This window comes from Stylophora pistillata, chromosome 7 (assembly GCF_964205215.1).
Source record: "Stylophora pistillata chromosome 7, jaStyPist1.2, whole genome shotgun sequence".
NCBI lineage: Eukaryota > Metazoa > Cnidaria > Anthozoa > Scleractinia > Pocilloporidae > Stylophora > Stylophora pistillata.
This window is the reverse complement of record NC_142525.1, coordinates 21,195,553-21,209,815: the sequence shown is the minus strand read 5'-3', so window position 1 is coordinate 21,209,815 and position 14,263 is coordinate 21,195,553. Positions and strand designations below refer to the sequence as shown.

Below are 14,263 nucleotides of genomic sequence, written 5' to 3'. Positions count from 1 at the left end.
TGGGGACAACAATTTAAGTACACCTACTATTGCTAGTATGTTAGTTTTCTAAATAGAACTAGTAACAATGCTATCATTTCAATAGCTTCGACGTTGCCAGTACTGTAAAGTAAAAAGAAAATAATACTTGCGCTCACTCGTGAGATTATCCAGTCAAACACGAGAAGAGAAATTCGTTAGACCAAGCAACCATGTATTATTTCGTTTACTACATAAACACCTTAAGCGTTCACTGGTAGTTGTGGATTTTCGTTCTCAGCTGCGAGGAATTCCATTACCAAGTCACTTTCGCGTCCAATTCGCTCTGTAATCATACGAGTCATTGACAAAATCGAACGACCGCGAAACGAGAGTTCGAATTGGACGAAACGAAGTCCTGTTGCCAATTAATCATAACCATTACAATTGCACTATGTAAATTAACAAATGGTAAACATCACAGCATACACTATTGAGTTATAGATGCACGCGGGAGGTTGCTAAGCAGAAAGAAGCGTAAGAGTCGCTCGAGGCGATAGCCGAGAGTGACTCTAGCTTCTTGAATGCTTAGCAAACCTCTCAAGTGCATCCATAACTCAATAGTGTAAGCTGTGGTGTTTACCATTTGTTTTATAACATAACATTAATACATTGTAGCTAAAGAGTTCTCTTTTATTTAACAAATCTTACGCGACCAGAAAAAACAAGCGCGCGCGGAAAAATAGTCTTTGCATTTGCTCACGTCAGCAGCGTACACCCATGTGCAAATGGGGGACGCTAAATTGACCAATCAGAGCGCGCGCTTTACTTTGGTCATGTTATAATTAACGTTAAAAAGCAACTACGTTTGGACTATTTGACGGTCATTTTCAAGTTAAAAAGTAAATTTTTTTCAGCATGCGCTTAATATATACAATCGATAGTTAACATGCTAATGATATACTTACGAAAAGCTCAAAAATATTTACATAGAAACAATTTCGGAAAAAATTGAACAATTGCATGCATTTAAGAAAGCGCATCCAATATTAATTGTCCAAATACATAATCATTACAATCTTCGACAAAAGCGAAATACAAAGTTCTAAAACCTGGGAAAACCGGTTGAGACATTGTCTAAAGTAAAATATTTCTCCATTTCGGATATTCCCTGGTTTTGTAGGTGAGTGGTGAATGAGTGCTCCGGTTATTGTAATCAATTCTGCGGTTGGAGTAAGCTGAGTGGACTTAGTATGATTGCTTGCTCTAACTGTCCCATTACAAAACTACAGAATCATCAGTGAAAAATAAAGCAGCTAATGCACCAACACAGGAAATTGTAATGATTATGATAAAGACCTCCTTTGTAAATAGTATTGCAAGGAATAAAAAGAAAAAACTGTCAAGTCATTATGATTAAGTCTCTTAAGTATTATGTTTCCTAAATAAATTCTTTCGTGTTTTCTCTACAATTATGTACAAATATTGATAGTAATATCCCCCAACTATTTTCCGCTTTTCTCTTTTCGCTACTCTTTTTTGCTGAATTGGTTTAATTTTTTTTCACCACCCAGCTATCGTTGCACATTTGTGTGACTACTAACCCTGTGCATTTTTTCTCCGTAAATTACGTATTTTTCAGTCACGTCTTCTTGAAGTAATTAACAGTTTGGTTGTTGCGACTCTGCTATCTTAACTTGTATCAAGTCTCGATTGCAAAGTTCGGAAAAGTTACCCATCCCAGAAGTTCGGACGGCCCAACTTTCGTAGTACTAGATCACAGAAGACGTAAAAGTGTGGCGAGAACAACAGTGACACTAGCGGCTGCGCATTGCGCGCCACCATTGTTCTAACCACATTTTGATCAAATCTGTTATCCTTTACTTATCACACGCATACCCCATATTAATAGTACATAATAGGCCATTTTACAGTTGTGCGCTTAGTTGCCAAGCCTTTGATTTGGAGTGAGGCTGAGGGTGACCTTGTTGTGATAGAGACCAGTATCTAGTTAGCACGTTAACAAAGTGATTTACATTTGAAAAGCAGCAATGTCTGTATCCCAACAAGGTCACCCTTAGCCTCCTCACTCTCATTCAAAGGCTTCGCAACCAAGTATGCAACTGTAAAATGGACTATTCGATACTGAAAACGATGTATATACGCCTGCTAGCTATGTCAATTTGCGTAATCATTTCTCTTCATGGCTTTTGATAACCTGGTTACATTTACCATCCTCGGTTAAGGTCACATTACCTTGAAAAACATAGAATTTATCAATATTGATGCAGCCTATTTGTGCTCCCTGGAATACTGCAGGTGACGACAGAGCTGCAGGTGACGACAGAGCCGCAGCTTCCAATGTGGGACTACTTAACTGGTTGTGTTCACCATTTGCAGTGCTCTCGCCTCCCATAGAGACTGTAGCTATTTCAAGAGTTTTCGAACCAGGGAGAAAACAGCTTTCCTCATCGTTCGCCTGAATCTGCGTCCCTTTGTCTGTTTGCATAAAAAGAGCATAAAAAGAATCTTGTAACATAAAACATGTTTGAACAGAACTTATTCTTAGTACAGAAGCGTACATCGTAAGTCATCATGGATAATGGGTGAGCCAGTTTACTGCTGTTTGAATTGAACTGTTTGCTGGATCACTCACTTAATGGACGTTGACAAGATCTGGTAGAGTCCTATGACCACAACATAAAAAAAACCAAAACAAACAAAAGAAAAACCACTAAAACTCACGCAAGACATAGATTGAACGAACAAAATCAAAACGATTGGGCGCAAGAAATCATTGAGGTTAATGCGTCGCATCACTTTTTTGAAATTCGAATTATTTTTAGAGGTTTGTTCTCCCCTTTTTTGCAATTGTGTTTGATCTCCTTCAAAAAGCAAAACTCCTATTTGACCGATGATGAGGGTGATGTTTCTCTTTCTGATCCATCCACCTTAAGTATATTCTCTTTTGGGGAGTTTATTTTTTGTTCGACACCCGCGCTATTACTTGTTTTGTCCGATGGAGTGTTCCTCGAGCGAGTTTGTCTTAAAAACTGTTTTTACGTGAGTGTTTTTGATGCTTGTCCTATCTCGTACTGTAAAATTACCCACAAAAAAACCGACTTTCAATTCCTTGCATTAAAAAAAAAAAAAAAGATGGGGAAAATGACAAGACAACTAGTGTGGACCCCCAAGTTCCGTAACTTTTAGAAGGAAAGGATACTGCTCAAGTTAGTTTCTCGCGATGTTCACAGTAAGTTTTTACGCATTTTCTGTTAACTACAAGATTGTTATCACTTTTTTTGATTACGTAAATGTGTAGTCATGCGCAATCATCTGAAAATTACAAACATGAACTTGATGTTAAGATGAAGTCAAATGCGTACCTCAAACGTATCAGAATGAGATAAAAAACCAAGCACAAGTACACATCGAATAATTTCGTTCTACAGAACTAGCAAATGTTGCACTTGATCAAACCTGCCCAGAAAACAGCTTCTCCTGGCTTTTTCCAAACTTTTGAATCTCGTAAAAATTGTCTCAAGATCTTATCGTTGGCTTGCAGGCTATAGTTAAACACTGCTGACCCTCCCTCATAAAGAGCTTGTCAAGAGCTTCTATAGAAAAATTCACTGCCTGACGAGGGAATTCCACGTTAACTTTCACGCGAAAAACCGATATCGCACGAATCCGATATCGCACGTATCCGATATTGCACGAATCGCTTCGCGATTCGTGCGATATCGGTTTTTCAAGTGAAATTTAGCGTGGAATTCACGAGTCAGGAAGTGAATTTTTCTTGAATCGCGTAACTGAATAAAAATAAGAAAACAAGAAATTAAAACGGCAATATTATTGGTTTTATTCCGTACGCGCGCCCTAGAAGGCCATTTTAAAGTCAACTGTCAGAACTGTCATTGTTAAGGGAACAGAAAGCAAGGTAAGTCGCTCACGTTTGAACCGTCGACAATTTTATTTGCACCTCGTGAATTTTTCCTGAATCGCATAGCTAAAGCCACCAAATCATTGGGCGAAACCAGATGTTTTGGACTTTTGTGCGCCACGCCAGGGCGCAAACAATGGAAACCCTTTCAAAGTCAGGTGTCAATATCTGGCGAATAGAGGGAACAAGATATTTTTAGAATGAAAACCAGTTTTTTTTAAACTCGTGGAGAAAGCAATGCCTCGCATTTTACAATCTTTAGCAAAGAAACTGAAAGTACAAACTACGGAGTTATTTAAGACAGAGATTTGCCTGCTACCACTCAATTTGGCAAAATGTGGCGCCGACAATCAATAACTGAATGGTCAAATCCTCAAGCAAAATGAAAATTTCAAGCGTTTCGTTATCAAAGCAAGATCTACAAAAAACCGTAAGTGCTTCACCGTTATAAAAAAAGTGTACTCAAAATATAATGATCAAGACTGGAATTTCTCGGTAAACTGTGACTGTTTTTCTTTCACTGCAGGGAGTCGCTCGTTGGTGTTATGCTGGACTGAAAGTTTATGGAAATATTTACTGGAGAATTATTAAAAGTTACTCCAGTAAACATCCCGCCAACTGCTCCTGCCATCGGGTAACTAGAACGACTGGCATTGCTGTCAAGGTCACTACAAGCTGCAGTGTTGCTTGGCGTGGCTGAGCTATTGAGAACAATCTCCCGTAATGCATGACTTGAATAGCCGTTGGTAGTTGTCGTGCTTGGGTTGAAACCGGCCAACTTATTCGACATTCGCCGCTGTTTTTTCAAAGGATTGTGGCTGTAGCTGGATATGGATTCCGGATTTGCGTGGCCAGTGAGCTCTGATATCTCCAGTGGGTCAAAATCATCACGGAGCGCTTGGATGACTGTTTTGCGACCACTCGAATTTGTGAATTTGCCGCCTAGGGTGGCGATGGACGCAACACTCTGCAGTTGTTTTGCCAATGCATTTCTAGCAATTGGAACCATCTTGTACCAGACATTGGATTTTGGGCTCTCGATTGGACTCAGGTAAAAATTTCCAGGAACGTTATCACCCTTCGGACGGTGACCAACGTACTCGATCAATGCTCTGTGCAGATCTCGCTCTCCACCATTCGTCCTCCAAATCTTGTTGTTATACTTTCTCGCCCGTTTTGTCGCAGTCGGTTAGTCTCCCTGGCGGTTCTTGGTTTGTCGCTCTTTGTATTCGATGTACTGCTCTGTTACGGTGAAATCACGTAGTTGACAATCATGTTGTTCATTAAACCCTCTCATTCCTAGGTGTGTAACATTGTTCTACCAGACCAGATGGAGAAGAGAGCGGGGGTTTTGAAGGCCGATTGCACCTGACGACCACATCTTTTCAATGTCTTCTGTTTCAACTGGTTGAGCAGCATTTGGTTTGTTGCCAAGACTCTTTTGCTTCAAATCTCTTTTCTTCATGGATAGCATCGTTGAAACTTCTTCGAACTCAATGGCTAAAGACTATTCGAGGTCGCAGTTATCTATTGGCGGTGGACATGTACGCTCCAGAAAGTACCTTCGTAAATCATTGCGGTAAGTTTGTAATGTTCCTGGTTCATATTCTTTGCCTTTGTTTTCTTTAGTCGTCTGCCTTATTTCTAGAAAGATGTGCTTAAGGAGCTGCGGTGCAGCTTCGAAATTGTATCGAGATTAATTTGTTTGCCGTAAACAAGACTGGAAACGGCGTACGGATGTACTTGTACTTCTTTTGGTGTTTTTGAAACCATGTTGTCTCTAAAAGAGGCCAGTTCGTCATCTGTAAAGGCTACAATTGATTGGATTTTCGGAAAAGATGCTTGACCTTTTTCAGCATTGATACCTGTTTGGTTTTCTTTCGTAACGCTTGTCAGGTTTTCCTCGGCAAGAACTGTCGTTTGGCTTTTTTCCCTCGTCTCTGGCATTTTGAGTTTTTTTTCTATGCCTTTTCTCGTACTTTTGAGCGTGAGTGGTTTCCTCCAAGTTTATAAAATTTGAATTTCAATTCAAAATTTGGAAGACATTCGTTTTCTATAAATTTGATCATATTTGTTAATATTTTCGTAGCACTAGTTGCATTTACGTTTTTACGTTCGTAACAATAATTTTTGCTCGCGACTCACGTCAGCGATATCGCTTTATGCATGAGTGCGATTCCACGCTAAATACCCTCTCTTCCGGTTGACGTATTGACCAATCAGAGTGCGTGTTTACCTTAAGCTATGCGATTCTATAATATATGACACTGTTCACAACCATAATTATGACTTGCTTCGTGTCTGTTCCAATTTAGAGTATTGTAAAGCGATGAACATGTATTTCTGTGTGGTTGTTTCTCAAAATTTAAAAATGCCGTCATGTGGATTCTTTTAATCTGCCTTGAGATTAGACTTGCCTGTACTGCAACAACGCATCTAATAACTTGTACAGAGTGTTACTAAGATCAAGTTACGCGTTTGCCACATTTTTCGCTGATTAGAATCACAACTGGCTAATTACCACTCCCACAAATTTTGGAAGAAAATTCGAAGTAGAAGTCTGTTTTTTAAGACCCTTTTCCCTCTATTCAACGTCCGCCATTACTAAAACCACGAAATGGCCGCACGTAAGTCAGATAAGAACTTGTGCAAGAAACTGATGAGTACTTGAGAAAGAAATTGGAGAAGTACTTGAGAGAGAATTTGAATAAGTACTTGTGCACGAACTTGAAAATCATGTATAAAAATATAAATATATAGAACTTGACGTTCAAAAACTTGAAGAACCAGAATACACACTCGCTTGCTTAACAAGTTATTTCAACCGTGAAGACAACAAAACCAAAGAAAGACCCTTGAAGAGTTGCAGCTGGCTAGAGACTTGCTGAACACTGCTAAAAACTGAGAGAAGCAAAGAAGAAGACTTGAGACATCAACGGGTCTGAAACTCAAGAGAAGTAAAGATCTAATCTACAGGATCCACGCCCCCGAGAAGTAGCTATTATGACAGCGAAGTGCCTCCCTCATAATTTCCCCTCATAATTCCCCCTTTCAACGGCTGGATTGTATGATAAGGGAAAAGATCTCATAGCTCTTGTTAATAAACCAAAACTGCCAACACCAACGGAAGATTCGTACCCCTTCAGATCTCCAGGATCCAAGCCTTCGGAGGGGCGCCACCAAAAACAAAAATTCCTGTGTGAATAAAGCCGATGGATTGAGCCACGAAGAGGTAGGCCCGCAGTGGCAGCAAAATTATTACATTGTCAAAATTAAATGTCTAATAATAAGCTTGTGAAACCTTTGACTGATGCTGCTACGATAACAGGAATCACAGCTGGGTATGGATGGAATACTAAGAAAGTCACCAACGACCTCTGATCCCAGTTCTAATCCCATAAACTATGTAACGTTCACAGCAATTGTTGCTGCTTCTCTCACAACACGCCAATATCTTGAACATCAAAAGAATTTGCCGTCTCAAAAAATTGGTCCGCTATGCATACAAGCGTGACCTACGAAATTGAGCTGCTTTCTGGTGTCTGAGTTTCTATTAGAAGAGCTAATATGTGATTACGGTTAGATAGTTTTCAATATTGTTCCTGTTCATCGATAAAATAAGATAACTGGCAATCAATAGTCCTGAAATGTTCATTTTGAATGTGAGGGTTAATGGTCAAACTTTGTTATGGAGGCCTCATTTTGTCAACAAAGGTTGCATGTGAAACCTGAAGACTTTAGGAACTGAAAAAGGCATCAGCATCATCTTCCATAGTGGCCTAATAGATTCAGTCATGATTTTGTATACGTAAAGAAGTGGAGTTGAGTTCTGAAGTTTGTAGTTTAATTTTCGTTTCCAAGGCAAGTGATGTGAAATTAACTCTGGGGAAGCATTTCATATGAATAGTTTTGGCATTTTAATTGCCAGTACACAAGGACAGAACTTGCCAGAAGGGCCGAAACGTTCGGAAAATTATGAAATCTACACTAGAGGCCATTGGGAGCTTGATTTGGTTTGAATGTATGACTGTACGTTTCTATTATCCATTAGGGCACAAAATTCTGTTTTCAGTTGGTTGAGAGCAAAATGTTTTACTCTAATGATCGTATTTAGGTTTTGTGGGACTGTATTTTCAAAAAAGAACACAGAAAAATTTAGTTGAGGTAGGTGGATACGGAGTTGCAAATGGAAAAATCTAGGGAAAAAAGATAGGTGCATAACAAATCAGAACACAATATACTCTGAAGTAACATTACATTAAAACTGCCTCTAATTTTTAACCCAATAGGATTCACAATTTGACCTGTAGGTTTTATTCAGCAGAGAATTCAATAGAGATAAGTGTCACCATAATAGATTTTAGGAACAGTAAGAGACATAACTTAAACACAACAGAGTTCAATGTACAGGCAAGCACATGATGGTATCATGATTTAAAGTACCAGAATCTTTCAAGTTTTCTTATTATTGATATTGTTATTTGATGCCAGTGTGTTTCCCAAATTCAAGCTATGTGGAAACATGAAATGAAAAGGTGAACTTCACATCATCATGTAAATGGTCAACTTGACATGCTATCAAAATTTGTCCTTCAGCTAAAATCTTACTCAGCAATGCAATTTTGTCAGTTTCTATCAATGTACCGATAAATTCAAGCTTTTATTTATTTCGGTCAGGTACTATGTGTATCAATCAGCACAACCTACTTTCTGTAAATCTGATTGGTTTCTTAATCTAGTGTGATCTATTGTTGCTCAACCTACCAGTGGTTTACATTTGTACTTCAGTAATTACTTTTGCACTAGTGATGCATGAAAAAGACACCTAGCTGTTTTCAGCCAATCAAGAGTGTAATTTTTCATGTATATCAGTATTGTGATGAATTAACCAAAACCAAACAAGTAACTGAAGAGGAGTTGTAGTCTACGAAATAAAGGCCTAATACACATGTATTGTTTCCAAATTTAAATATCAATAATGCTCATAATAAATATGTAGCTACAATACAACTTATTTCACTTTATGGCACTTCCAGGAGGCTTCAGACAGTTTCAAACACTTTCAAACTCTAACAGAGACTCTGTGGTGCAACCCGCACCGATAGATCAAACCGATAGTTATTGGCTTGCGAGAGTGCAATGAATCCTTTCAGTGCTGTACAACTCGTACCGAAGATTCAAGCTGTTAAATGTTGTCTTTCAAGAGCGTAAAAGCTCTTGCACAAGCTGCAGTTATAACACAAGCCGGATCTGGGTGCGTTGGCTTGTGTGAGGAGAACTAGCTCGCCAAACAATCACCTGAAAAAAAAATTACTCGTGACCACGCTTACAAACAAGATGGCTGACTCAGACTAGTACGCCCTACGACACTAGACCACGTGACATGCGTTTGACTCTCGTCGACAACTAAATAAATAAAATAAATAAATCCGATCGTGCCATAGTGTGACTACAGACTTCGTGTAAGCCACACAAAAATGGTTAGTGAGTTGACAAGAGAGGTTTCGTAGTTCGGGGCTCTTCAAGCTCACCACGATAGAAAGGAAAGAGAGGCGTCCTCAAGAATTTCATGAGAGATATCCTGAGGCTCTCATTGAGTCAAATTGAAGTCAGAGCTTTAGCAAAAAGGATGATTTCCTTTAGTAAAAGAAACTCAATGGCAAGAATAGCGATAGTGGTTGGAGGAGCGATCATCAACGCAACTACCTTTGTAGGCGGAAGCTTTCTAGCAAAGTATTTGATTGGAAACCAGAACAGCGTTGAAGAAGAGAGAAAGCGCCATGTTCTCGTTGTGGAAAAGTACCAGGCGGCCTATGAGAAGTATTAAGAGAATCGCAAGCTTCTCAAATGGATTGCAGCAAATGACCGATTCAAAGAGCAGATAAAACAGAATATGGTTGACACAAGTTATGCTTTGAAGCTTTTCGACAAAATGCATAATCAAGAGCTTGATGTGAGAGAGCTACAGTTTTCCAACCTCTACAAGCCGAGTACACAACAAAAAGAAAGGGAGATGATCTGCGCCGTTTTTTGTGAGCACAGAAGTTGATGCAAAGAAAGCTATCACGGGCCTACTACAGCCCGATTTTCGAAGGGATTGCCAGCCGTGGCCAACAAGAGAGTCTGAAGATGATGCAAAGCTATGGGTGATGAGGCAGGCCCTCTGGCAGATTTATTACCTACCCCGAAGAATATCCCAAGATCGATTTTGGTGTTGAACCTCTAAATGCAGTTCATCAAGCTGATCTTCTTTACCTTCCTCATGACAGACTTCCGCCGAGGAAAAAAGTCTTCAAATATGAAGTGACAGATGTTGATGTTGCACGCAGATTCACAGATGCTGAAACTCTCACTTCGAAGGATTCTTCTGAAGTGTCAAGAGCTGTTAAGACAATTTACAGGCAAGGACGACTGTAATGGCCAAAGGTTCTTCAGGTTGATCCTGGGTATAAATTCATGGGTAAAGTATCCAAAGAGATGGCAAGGCATGATGGGAGAATAAGAGGGACTGTGAACGTTCACAGAGATAATGGAATTGTCGAGCGGTTCAACTGAACTTTAGATAAACGCTTCTTCACTTTCCAATACAGTTGGGAAATGAACTTCAAAGAAGGAAAGAAATCGACAGAATGGGTGAAGAGGCTTCCAGAAGTTGTTTCAGCTTTGAATTGTGAAGAGACTCGACTCAAAGAAAAGAAACCTAGTAGATGCGACGAAAGACAAGTCGGTTGATGCAAAGAGTTCAACTTCCTATTCAAGACCTGTCGCCTTGAAGGAGGAGAGACTTGAGTCTTCAAAGAATGTGAGATATCTCTTTTCTGCCGGCGATCTGGAAGGCAGTCAAAGAAGAAGAATGGACCCAATCTGGTATCTGGTAAAATCAGATAATCACTAACTTAATCAAATTAAATGAATCTGTGTGCGGTTTCACGAGTGTTCATTTTTCTAGGCTATTTCCGTTAATTGTTTTATTGTTTCAGTTGAGTCTATTCCCGTTCAATGTAGGCTCGATTTCTTCACATCCGGTCTCAATATCGAGAGAACAATTGTGAATGAAGTTGTGCCTGTTCCCTACTACCTTAAAGACGGGCCAAAGCGTGGATTCGTCCGAAAAGAGGTTCAGATTGTTCCTCCTGGAACTGAGCTACGTCCTGAAGGAATTCGTTTATTTTGAAAAAACAAAAAAGCTATTAAAAACACAAGTTTCTCAAAAGACCCGAGCAACCCTGGTGAATCAGTTCAAGAAACTGATAAAGATATGAACAATAAAAAGATCGTCAATCTATCTTGCCACTCTAACGAAGACACTGGAAACAAGAACTGAGTACGTTGATGAAAAAACAAAAGCAATCGATTAGTTCTCTTTTTAGTCAAAATATGAAAAGAGAAGTCTCTTTCTTGAGACATTCATTAAAGAAAAAGTAAAATGTTGGTGTCCCACAGACCACAATTCAAGAGTGAAGTATTTCATCAAAATAGATTTTGTGAGAGTGCTTTCATCTGGATCGAACAACCATCTCTCGTTCTTCATTTTGACTCTTTCTTTCTGATACATGAATTGTTTCATTGTTTGATGAAATGGGTTTGGAAACTTGTAATGCTGAAACCCATGATATTCAAACACAATTTTTTTTGTCATAGCCATAAAGCTCGAGTTTGAAGCCTGTCTTATAATTTAACAGCCATTCAAGTCTCATTTTCTCAAACTTTTCTTCAAAGACGTCTTCAAATATTTCTTTTTTTACAGAAAACAAATTTTTTTTCAAAATCAATTAATCGAAATATACACTCCTAGATGACGAATTTGGACTGCATAACTCTTCCAAGCATGAAATAATCACTGAGACAATCAACAATGTTGCTGCTTTCAGCGAACGACCACATGAGGGTCCAATAATAGAGGATCCAAATATTCAGAGACAATCTACAAGACTGTCCTTTCAGCGAACAACGACAAGAGGATCATTTAAGATGACAATATTCACAAGTACGCTTGTGGACACTTCAGAACCCACTAGTGAAACATTAAGAGGAAGTGAAATTTTTCACAGGTGAACATTAAGTTGTCTTTTTGACATAAGAGTTGCCTTTGAAAACAAGTTTGTGCCAGAACTGTTTGAAATCAAAATGTTAACTTCATGAGTTGCCTTTAAAATCAAGGTTGTCTCCAAAACCCCTGTTATAACTATTCGTCTTTCCAACCCTCGACTTAAAAATTTGACAAAAATAAATTTAATATCTTTAGTCTTTGGACTACTGCGCATGCACGCAGTCACTATTACGATCAAGTCACTTTTCCGAACGTAAATAAGTAACAATAGATTACGCGATAGAGCCAATCAGCAAACAAGGATAGCCAAAGTTCGGACTCTCTCAACGCGGCAGTGACTTCCCGATGACAAACAAAATATTACGCTGCCTCACGTTCTTCAAACACGAACAAAACAGCCTCAAGACTAAGCGATTCTTGGCGACGTTCAAACATTTGTTATTTATGGTGAGTGGCCCTTTTCATATCATGCATCACTTACTTCTCGCAGCGTTCGTATTTCGCATTTAACTTTAACCGATCAAGTGACAAGATCCGTAAGTACTTCTCAGTTTTAGGAGCGATATTTACAGGATTGTGAAGAACATAGCTTAGGATAATAGATCCGTACAGTGTGATTATTGATATTCCAAAGAGAATTGAACTGGTTTACGTCACTAGTGAAGATCTTGGAGGAAAACAGAGGCGATTTTATTGAAAGCACGACCATCTTAGACAGAACCCATGAAAATGAACATGCACTCACAATATTTTAAGTCGCTCATTCTCATACTACTACATCTACAAGTAAATCTTTCATCGGTTGAGAAACTATGGATATGAGAGCTGTGCTTAACCATCTCGAAAGTTTTTATGCAATATCGCTGAAAACTGTGATAAGTTAAATATAAATGATCGTGTTTCAAAAGAGGTTATTTCAGTACACAGTGTCTGAAAGCTTTGTAAACAACCGAAAATGGATCTATAACTGCATCTTAAGAGACAAGGAACCGTCCAGAGTTCCTGTTAAAAAATGATTCAAGCGATTAAAAAAATTAGGCGTGGGAAATAAAAAAGACAAGAAAGAGAAAAAAAAATAAGGATCCTTACGAAGTCAACTCTTGCGTTATCTGGATAACTTCAGTTACTGACTAATTGCACCCTTTACTGATAATTACGGGAAAATACGCATTGATTTGCATTAAAAGGCGAACAACTGCGTGAAGTTACAATCATTAAAGACAAAAAAAAACATTTGCAGGTGAATCAGATTTAATAACGATTTAAGCGAAAAAATTAGGTCCGCAAAGCGTACATGCGTCTAGCGCGGGGTTGTGTTCTACGTACTTACACTAATGTGAATGATTGATACACATATTTCAATTTGTATACTTGAAGAGAGTTCTATAGAGAGTAGGCTCGAAACTTTTTAATTGAAGTGCCCCGGGTCCCGTTAAAAGTGTTCCATAAGGGAAGTTCACCGTGAAATGAACAGTTTAATTTTTTTTTTTTTTTAGAAACTGTATTCTTTATTAAATTCATCTCTTGGCCTGTCAGACCTTTACATAAACATAACGCGTTAAAACGTTATAGTGAACTAACTGTTTTTCTTTCAAGGAACATTACTTTCTTCCCTGATTCAGTTAACAGCAGTAATTTTAAAAATCAACTAGGTACCAGGTCTCATAACAACTGGATAGTTGCTTGCTAATGATCCATAGGATTTCTGTCAAAACTTAATATGAACATATTGTGCTAACCTCAGATAACATGTAATGAAATTAAACCTTGGAGTGTACCTAATAGGTAAAGGAGTGCTGAGCAGATGTAATGTATCTAATAAGAAGCTAAAAAATTACAATCCATCTATAAAACTATAAGTTTATTTGGCTATTCAACAATTACAAATGTTAACTCAACAATTACAGATATAGTTCTCCTTAACCCTTTATGTTTGGTTGGTTCATTCATCACTAAAGGTTGTGCTTTGAGGTTTTCTCAATATGCTTATTGAGCTGTAACAAGTACCAAAAAACTGAAACATGAACATCAACAATGTTATAATGTAAGAAGTTTAAAAAGAAAATATAAAACCACAACAACACCTGAATGATAGAAAACAATTTCTCATTCTTCCTCTTTAAAAGGTTGAAAAATAAGAAAATATAACAAAAACAATTTTTGGATGATAAAAATGACTGTCATAATTTCTGTTTCTGTTTCATTTGGATTTCACTAGTGTTTTTAGCTAAAAGCTGAAAAAAGAAAAAACTCTAACAACAAGAAGTTCTGAAAGTTAAAACTTTCCATTATTCCTGTTTCTGTGTGATTTG

General features: G+C 38.3%; 1 protein-coding gene across 3 annotated transcripts in view; it reads right to left on the bottom strand.

Moving 5' to 3' along the window:
* LOC111344020 (uncharacterized) overlaps positions 1-14,263 on the bottom strand; it is a 42,122-nt gene that overhangs the window by 442 nt on the left and 27,417 nt on the right. For all 3 annotated transcript variants that reach the window (XM_088727589.1, XM_088727591.1, XM_088727590.1), the window contains one exon: positions 1-2,457. This exon is cut by the window's left edge and continues 442 nt beyond it. In XM_088727589.1, coding sequence (XP_088583715.1) covers positions 2,150-2,457 — 308 coding nt within the window. In that variant the 3' untranslated portion in view covers positions 1-2,149. The remainder of the gene's footprint in view (positions 2,458-14,263) is intronic.